Raw genomic sequence first — 9,765 nt, forward strand, 5'->3', positions numbered from 1 at the left:
GGTGTCTTCTGACCAGTTGGAACAGCTACTGCACGGTTTTTGTGGGTCACGGAACATTGCCTTGCTCCCAGTGTGCCACTGCCCCTCCCTGAATGCCCCGAGCCTGCTCCTCTCCAAGCCTTTTTCAGATCTTTGCAAACAAGGCCGCTTCTGAGAGGCCTTCCCGCCATCTACCCAAGTCACAGCACTGCAATCACCCTCCTCTTCCCTGTTCCCACCCAGCACCCGGGAAGTGGCAGGATTCAATCACTTTTGTGACCCAAAAGGAGAAAACGGGCTGGGCGCGATGGCTCAACCCTGCAATCCAGCACTTCGGGAGGCCGAGGCAGGTGGATCACCCGAGGTCAACAGTTCCCCGAGACCAGCCTGGCCAACATGGTGAAAACCCATCTCTACTAAAAATACAAACATTACCCGGGCTGGTGGTAGGCACCTGTAATCCCAGCTACATGGGAGGCTGAGGTAGGAAAATTGCTTGAACCTGGGGAGCAGATGTTGCAGTGAGCCGAGATTAGGCCACTGCACACTCCAGCCTGGGCAACAGAGCCAGACTCCGTCAAAAAAAAAAAAAAAAGGAAGGAGGCAAAATTAGCCTAAGTGGAGAGGTTGGGCCAGGCGCAGCGGCTCATGCCTGTAATTCCTTCCAGTGCTTTGGGAGGTCATGACAGGAGGATCGCTTCAGGTCAGGAGTTCGAGACCAGCCTGGGCAACATGGTGAGACCCACCTTGCCCGTTTCTACAAAAAATAAAATAACATTAGCAAGGCACGGTGGCACGCGCCTGTAATCCCAGCTACTCAGGAGGCTGAGGCAGGAGAATTCCTTGAACCTGGGAGGCAGAGGTTGTAGTGAGCTAAGATCGCACCACTGCACTCAAGCCTGGGTGACAGAGCGAAATGCCATCTTGAAAAAAAGAGTTTATTTGTGCCAAGTTTGAGAAGTGCAACCCTGGAGATGCAAGTTGTCTTAATATACACCTCTAATTAGCAGCAGTTACAAGTGGGTTTTTAAAGGAAAAGAAGAGACAGTTCCTAAGTTACCAAGAATTTTGAAATTAGAGAGGAAGACTTGCTGTGTTGCCTAGGCTGGTCTTGAACTCCTGACCTGAAGGGATCCTCCCACCTCGGCTGGCCTGGCCTGAGGAATTTATATTAAAATAACATAAGCTATTTATTGGGCCGGGCGTGATGGCTCACACCTGTAATCCCAGCACTTTGGGAGGCCAAGGTGGGAGGATCACTTGAAGTCAGGAGTTCGAGACCAGCCTGGCCAACATGATGAAACCCTGTCTCTACCAAAAATACAAAAATTAGCCAGGCGTGGTGGTGAGCGCCTATAATCCCAACTACTTGAGAGGCTGAGGTAGGATAATCACTTGAACCCGGGAGGTGGAGTTTGCAGTGAGCCAAGGTCACACCATTGCAGTCCAGCCTGGGCAACAGAGTGAGACTGCATCTCAAAAAAAAAAAAAAAAAAAAAGCTATTTATTGTCTCTATATTGTCTACATTGTCTTTTGTATCACAAATTCAAGGAACAGGAAGATAATGGGTTAAGCTAGTCAGAAACAAAATGCCTTTAAACAGTCACCCCGGGGCATGGGTATGAGGGGTGTGACTGAAGTCCATATTCCTGTCTTTTTGGGCCTGATAAATTCTGCACACCTCACATAACTCAAAGTGCTGTGAATACTTTTTCTTTTCTCATTTCTTTAGTGGGAAGGAGTGGGTTTATGGCCAACAGGAAAGGAGAAGTCACACCCCTGTCCCAGGAAGAGCAGAGTGGGGACCCCATACCCATTTTGGAGGAGTCTGGAACAATCACCTGATTCTTCCTTTTTATTTGTTTGTTTTTTTGACACTGGTTCTCACTGTGTTGACCAGGCTGGACTCAAATTCCTGGGTTGAAGTGATCCCCAAGCCTCAGCCTTCCTTGTAGGCTGGGACTACATGTGTATGATTCTTCGCGATTTGATTCTTCCATGCCTGAAGATCATCTTAACAGTGTGCATTCAGTTCTGGGAGAAGCACCAGAAGAGACGTGCTGGCTTACCCCCAGCTCATCACTAGGATGCAGCATCCCATCGTGGCACCTCCCTAGAGGGTGGCCAAGCAGGCCCTTAACTTTCCCTCCTGAGAGGAGAGCAGAGCAGAGACAGGGAGCTCCACCAGTGGGATGGGACTGGTGAGGTCCAGGAGTTGAGACTTTTCTGTGGCCTTTGGGGACCTCTGGACAGTGCGATCAGGTCTGCCCTTAGAAGGATGCTTTGGCAGAAGGCGGAGGTGCAGGGACCGAATTCTGCGGACAGCCAGGTAAATCAGAGGGCGAATCCTTCTGTATTAGTCAGCCCCAGGCACCCTAAAAAAATACCATTGACTGAGTGGCTTAAACAACAGGGTTTTATTTTCTCACAGTTCTGGAGGCTAAAAGCCCCAGAGGCCTCTTCCTTGTTTGCACACAGCCACCTTCTCACCAAGTCCTCCCATGGGAAGGTAGCACCCAAGCTCTCTGGTCTCTTATAAGGACATGAATCCTATTGGATCAGGGCCCGCCCTTATGACCTCACTTAACCTTCACTATCTCCTTACAGGCCTTGTCCCCAAATACAGTCACATTGGGGACTAGCGCTTCAGCGTCTAATATTGGCAGCGGGGGACACCATTCAGTCCATAGCCCTCCCCTTCCTCAGGGCTCCAACCACATCATGCACAGAACTCAGCTGTAGCCCGCATCACGCGGTGCTCTTCAGTCCAGCCATGCATCCTTCAGCAGCTGGAATACGTTCTCAACAATGCATCATCAAGTGATTTCATTGATGTGAGAACATCTTAGAGTATACTTACAGCAATGAAGGTGGTGCAGCCTACTGCACACCTATGCCACGTGGTGTAGCATATTGCCCCTTGGCTACAGATCTGTGCAGCAAGAATTTGTGTATCTAAACACAGAAAAGCTACGGGAAAAATACGGTATTATAATTTTATGGGACCACTGTTACATACATGCTGTCTGTTGTTGACCAAAATATCACTATAGGCTACATGACAGCAATATTTATTTTTCTGATTATAAAAGTAACACAAATTCCCAGTAGAGAGTGTAGAAAATTAGCAACAAACTATTTATTCTACTGTAAATGATGAAAGAAAAATGGAGCCTTGGACATGCCCATTTTCACTGTAAGTTATGATTCCATAACTGACTTGTAGTAAACAGTGTTTCTGGCCCCTAAGTATTGCTGCCTTGTGTATTTTATTTAGTATACAGCACTAAAAAAAAGAGTTTTGTGAATTATTAAATCATTTCAGTAAGTCAGCTAACAACATTTACATATAGTCGCTACACAGAAAGGAACACAAATTATTTCCTCTTTTGCTCAGATTCAAACAGGCTTGAGTGACAATTTGAGGATAAGGTGGCGCCTCGACAAGATTTCACACAGTGGCTACGGGGGCCAGAGTAGCAGCACCGCATGGTGCGGCAGGAGAAGGAGGACCTGCACAAGGTAGGCAGCTTGGTTCTGGGTGAGAAAGGCTTAAGAGGCTTTGCAGAGTTTTGTAAGGCTGAGTTCATACAGATGTTTAAAGACCTCCTTGGGACCCCCGCTCATGGACTGTCCCTGCTGCCTGCACGACACCAGGGCCAAGCCTGGTTCTAGGGCCCCTGCTGTGCCCAGTTGCTACACAGCCCATGTCAGCTGGCTGGGCTTGGCTCCCTGCCATGGTTGCCTTTCAGCGTGCTGCCTGCAGCAGGCACCCACTTCACAGTCATCATCTGCCATCTCCAGTTCAGCCCCACAGAGTAAGCAGCAGCTCCCCCAGCCCGCCCATTCTGAATGAGGAACGATGTCCAGAGGGCACTGTGTTATCCGCAGTGACACGCTGCGCCTGACGCCAGTGACCTCGCCCTTCTCTCTACACCATGCCCGCTGCTCTTAGAAGGGGCATCTTAGCAACAACAGGGAACTGCAAAAGAGGACATTTGTTAAAATGTGGCTGATTCCCCATAACTCCTTTACAAATTTGGTTTTTAGTAAGATGTGTGAACTTTATATTCAAATGCCATTAAGTATATAATAACACAATTAGGTTCTTTTTTCTTTTCTTTTTCTTTCTTTCTTTTTTTTTGAGACAGAGTCTCTCTCTGTCACCAGGCTGCAGTCCTGCAATCTCAGCTCACTGCATAGGCTCTGTTTTCTAAAATACATTCATTTATATACGGAAGTCCTTGGACATGTAGTTTGTGATCTGTCCTCTAAAATGTGCCAGATTTTAAACCCAAATTGCTTCTTAAGATCATCTGTGGTATCGTCCCCCTGCATAACTTGTCTGGGAGTGTAGTGTGGGCTGTGTGGCATCTCATTGCTTGACACAGTCACAGTGACTCTGAGCCAGACCCAGAGAGGCCTGGGGAGGCCTTTCTTCCCCATGTGGGAGCCACCCTGCCAGCTTGCTCCAGGTTTTGTCACTTCTAGTCTTAGTCCAACAGGTGTGGCAGTGACTAAACAGCCAGATTCTTGGCCAGATCGGCTGCAGGGAGGTCAGAGTCATCAGGGCAGCAAGTGGTAAGGTTGGGTTGTCAGTGCAGCTGAACTCTTGGTAAGTCCTACTTGTGGCCCTCCACCCAGGGAGACTTTGATTTAAATCTCTTTCTTCTTAAATTTCTTTTCTTTCTTTTTCAGTTTTTTAAGAGATGAGGTCTCACTATTTTGCCCAGGCACTGGTCTTGAACTCCTGGGCTCAAGTGATCCTCCCACCTCAGCCTCCCAAAGTGGTGGGATGACAGGCATGAGCCACAGTGCCTGGTCTGATTTAAATCTTCAGCACTTTGCCTACATGTTTTTTTCTGCTTCTGCTAATGATTAAGTAACTAGATTGAATGCCCAAATGTTTTATTCACCTTTGCAACTGTGTAGATGATATCAGGCAGAGGTTGACGTTACAGAGCCAGCTATCCTGCTGGAAGCTACTCCATGCCATGCAGGGTCTTTCTTGGTGTGGGGTTGGTGCTCAGCACCTGAGCCCAGGTGGTCTTCCCATTGCTTGCTTGGCTGGGGTGAGGCGAGCACAGGGCTTTTTCCAAGCAGGGGATTTTCCCCATCTGTGACTTTCATCTGTAACCAGCATTGGCTGTCACTTGTGACTCTTTAATATAGTGTAAGACTAAATGTCCAGCCTTCCAGGCCTTTGTTAAGCAAACGTAAAACATCTCTAAATTTTTTTTCAGCAATTGGTTGAAGCTTCAGAGAGATTGAAATCCCAGGCCAAAGAACTGAAAGATGCCCATCAGCAGCAAAAGCTGGCCCTGCAGGACTTCTGGGAGCTCAATGAGCTCATTGCAGAGCTCTGCTCCCAGAAGCAGAAGGTGTGGGACAAGGAGGAGGAGATGGAAGTAGCCATGCAGTAAGTTGACGTGATGTGGCAGGAGATCTGAAGATCCAAGAAGCTCCTCTTTCTGTCCCAGCACTTTGGGAGGTCGAGGCTGGCGGATGGCCTGAGGTCAGGAGTTTGAGACTGGCCTGGCCAATATGGTGAAACCCTATCTCTATTAAAAATGCAAAAATTAACCAGGCATGGTGGTGGGCACCTGTAATCCTAGCTATTGGGAGGCTGAGGGAGGAGAATTGCTTGAACCTGGGAGGCAGAGGTTGCAATGTTGCAATGAGCCAAGATTACGCCACTGCACTCCAGCCTGGGCAACAAGAGCAAAACTCTGTCTCAAAAAAAAAAGGAGGAAGCTGTTTAGATATTTCAGCGATGGTACTGACTGGTCTTTTGTATGACCTTAATAAAACATCTTTGAGAACTTGGGCTGCATTATCTAAATTACTTTAAAATGGATCTTAAGTTTTATGTGAACCCAAGTAAGTTGATCTGCCAAGCATTTATTTTGTGCTCATCCCTCAATATCTATTTGTGAAATTATTAAAAGAAGTTCCTATTCCTAAGTTTTTAAAATTCCTTTTTAAGTAAGTAGAAGGTATTTATGCTAAGCTGTGATATGGCTTGGCTTAATTGAATAGGAGAACCTCCAGTCCATAAAGGGCCAATGGCAGTAGAAAGGCAAATCACAGTCTAGGACGCTTCAAGCCACTTGCTCTAGACCAGTGCTACTGAAGCGTCTTGGTCTAAGCACTCCTTTACACTCTTACACATCACTGGGGATACCAAAGAGCATCTCCTTATGTAGATTACAGCTCTCAATATGCACCATGGCAGAAATCAGAACTGAGAATTCTTTCAATACAATAAAAACCCATTACATGTTAACATAACATTTGTAAAGAAAAGTCACTATTTCTTTAAAAATCTAGTGAGAAGAATGGCATTTTTACATTATTTATTTATTTATTTTAAGATGGAGTCTTGCTCTGTCACCTAGGCTGGAGTGCAGTCATGCAATCTCGGCTCACTGCAGCCTTTACCTCCCGGTTTCAAGTGATTCTGGTGCCTCAGCCTCTTGAGTAGCTGGGAACACAGACATGCACCACCATGCCCGGCTAATTTTTGTATTTTTAGTAGAGACAGGGTTTCACCATGTTGGCCAGGCTGGTCTTAAACTCCCGACCTCAGGTGATCTGCCCTCCTCAGCCTCCCAAAGTGCTGGGATTACAGGCATGAGCCACCTCACCCAGCCACATTTTTACATTTTTTAATGTTTCTTTAATATCTGGCTTAATAGAACACACTTGGGTTCTCATGTCTGTTTCTGCACTCAATCTGTTTTGATACAATGTTCTGGATGAAGTACATGAAGAACTCCTGGTTCCCACAGATAACTAATTAATTATTAAAAGAGGTTCCTGGGTGCTAAGTTTTAAAAATTCCCTTTTCAGTAAGTAGAGGGTATTTATTCTCTGACAATGTCTCAGGATCCCAGGGTTCTCAGCCCACGCTTTGAGAACTGCTGCCCTAGGTATTCTGAATGTTCCGCTGCTGGTGAGTGACATGTTTTAAGCAATGCTTACTTTAAAATTTGATTAAAGGCCAGGGGCAGTGGCTCACACCTCTAATCCCAGCACTTTGGGAGGCCAAGGTGGGCAGATCGCTTGAGCTCAGGAGTTCAAGACCTGTCTGGGCAACGTAGTGAAACCCCATCTCTACCAGAAATACAAAAAATTAGCTGGGTGTGGTGGCGTGCACATCTAGTACGAGCTACTCGGGAGGCTGAGTGGGAGGATCGCTTGAGCCTGGGAGGTGGGGGTTGCAGTGAGCCGAGATTGTGCCACTGTACTCCAGCCTGGGCGACAGAGTGAGAATCTGTCTCAAAAAAATTCTATTAAAATTTGCTTAATGAATCCCAGAAATGAGAAGGCCTGGAAGCACATGCTCAAGTTCAGGGCTCTTTGCTGTTTAGCCACAGCATATCTGTTTGTTTTCTTCTTAGTTTATTTTGCAACCCAAATATATTTGAAGTTGTAGCCAGTTACAACTCGAATTAGCAAAACCCCTAACTAAGGATTACCGTTCCACATACGGATGCAGTGATACGTTGCCTGGGATTTGCTCTCAAATAGTTTGTGCATAGGCAGTGATGAAACAAGCTCAGCTCAAGTTGCTCGCTGTCAGCCAAATACGGTGGCTCGCCTGTAATCCCAGCACTTTGGGAGGCTGAGGTGGGCGGATCACCTGAGGTGAGGAGTTTGAGATCAGCCTGGCCAACATGGTGAAACCCCATCTCTACTAAAAAATATACAAAAACTAGCCGGGTGAGGTGGTACATGCCTGTAATCCCAGCTAAACTGGAGGCTGAGGCATGAGAATCGCTTGAACCCAGGAGGAGGTGGAGGTTGCAGTGAGCCAAGATCACACCACCGCACTCCAGCCTGGGCGACAGAGCAAGACTCTTGTCTGAAAAAAAAAAAAAAAGGTCCTCTCCTCACTGTCAAAGCTGGGTGCCAGGCACAGGAGGAGGTTCATTACTCTCTCTTCTGTGTGTGTTTGAAATTGTCCATTTAAAACATGAAGGCCGGGCGCGGTGGCTCAAGCCTGTAATCCCAGCACTTTGGGAGGCTGAGACGGGTGGATCACGAGGTCAGGAGATCGAGACAATCCTGGCTAACACGGTGAAACCTCACCTCTACTAAAAATACAAAAAATTAGCCGGGCATGGTGGTGGGCGCCTGTAGTCCCAGCTACTGGGGAGGCTGAGGCAGGAGAATGGCGTGAACCTGGGAGGCGGAGCTTGCAGTGAGCTGAGATCAGGCCACTGCACTCCAGCCTGGGCGACAGAGTGAGACTCCGTCTCAAAAAAAAAAAAAAAAAACAAATAAAACATGAATCAGTGTTCTACAGAAATCAGAAGTACTTGTTTTCACAAATCAGTACTCTTTCTTAAATTAGAATTTAAACTTGTTTTATTACTAACCAACCACTTCAGCAGAGCCCTGCACTTTGCTTACTTTCTGTTAATGACAAGTGCATCTTCGTTTTGTAGCTGGGAGCTCAGCTCAAGGACGCTGTTACCTCAAAGGAATGCAGACTTCATGAGCACATCGCAGACTTCAAGCAAACAGTAAGTGAGCCTGAAGCCCTTGAGGTGGTGCTGGGTTAGAGTCTTTACTCTTAACCCCGAGACAGAAAGCTCATCCTTGCTGATCCCAGCACGTGGACATTGCCTTGTATAATGTGCTGGTCCTGGCTGAGCATTACCCAAGGCAGTTCCAGACAAGACGGGGATATGGAGAGGTGGGGAGGGACCCTGCCTTCGTGACTATTTTCATTTTGATAGTCAAGTATGTTAGTTCGTTCTCTCACTGCTATAAAGAACTACCTGAGGCCGGGCGCAGTGGCCGACGCCTGTAATCCCAGTAGTTTGGAGACCAAGGTGGGTGGATAACCTGAAGTCAGGAGTTTGAGACCAGCCTGGCCAACATGACGAAATCCTGTCTCTACTAAAAAACACAAAAATTAGCCAGGTGTGCTGGCACATGCCTGCAATCCCAGCTACTCAGGAGGCTGAAGCAGAACTACTTGAACCCAGAAGATGGAGGTTGCAGTGAGCCGAGATTACACTACTGCACTCCAGCCTGGGTGACAGAGCAGGACTCCATTAAAAAAAAAAAAAAAAAAAGGAACTACATAAGACTGGGTAATTTATTTAAAAAAAAGAAACAGGTTTAATTGGCTCACAGTTCTGCAGGCTGTACAGGCTTCTGTTTCTGGGGAGGCCTCAGGAAACTTAACAATCAGAGCGGAAGGGGAAGCAGGCACATCTTACGTAGCCAGAGCAGGAGGAAGAGAGAGAGCAGGGAGATGCTACACACCTTTAAACAACCAGATCTCATGAGAACTCCTGACCTCAGGTGATCCACCTGCCTCAGCCTCCCAAGGTGCTGGGATTACAGGCATGAACCACCATGCCCAACCCTGTATTTTAATTTTCAAATGAAGTAATTTATTTGGTCTTTTAAATAGGATGTTTTTATTCAGTTAAAAGATGCTAATTAGGCCAGCCCGGTGGCTCACCCCTGTAATCCCAGCACTCTGGGAGACTGAGGCAGGGGGATCACCGGAGGTCAGAAGTTTGAGACCAGCCTGGCCAATATGGTGAAACATTGTCTCTACTACAAATATAAAAATTAGCTGGGCATGGTGGTGGGTGCCTGTAGTCCCAGCTACTTGGGAGGCTGAGGCAGGAGAATCACTTGAACCTGGGAGGCAGAGGTTGCAGTGAGCCAAGATTGTGCCACTGCACTCCAGCCTGGGCAACAGAGCAAGACTGCATCTCAAACAAAACACAACAAAACAAAAACAAAAACAAAAAAGA

At 47.1% G+C, this 9,765-nt stretch overlaps 1 protein-coding gene across 1 annotated transcript; it reads left to right on the forward strand.

Annotated features, from left to right (window-relative positions):
- The first annotated feature begins 3,023 nt into the window (after positions 1-3,023).
- Positions 3,024-8,515, forward strand: LOC117072730. The gene is made up of 3 exons (XM_033193128.1): positions 3,024-3,502; positions 5,224-5,399; positions 8,434-8,515. Exons 1-3 carry the CDS (start codon positions 3,470-3,472, stop codon positions 8,513-8,515), a joined length of 291 nt encoding a protein of 96 aa, XP_033049019.1. The 5' UTR covers positions 3,024-3,469.
- Positions 8,516-9,765: the final 1,250 nt, after the last annotated feature.

This window comes from Trachypithecus francoisi, unplaced genomic scaffold (genome assembly GCF_009764315.1).
Source record: "Trachypithecus francoisi isolate TF-2019V2 unplaced genomic scaffold, Tfra_2.0 Lachesis_group4, whole genome shotgun sequence".
Lineage (NCBI taxonomy): Eukaryota > Metazoa > Chordata > Mammalia > Primates > Cercopithecidae > Trachypithecus > Trachypithecus francoisi.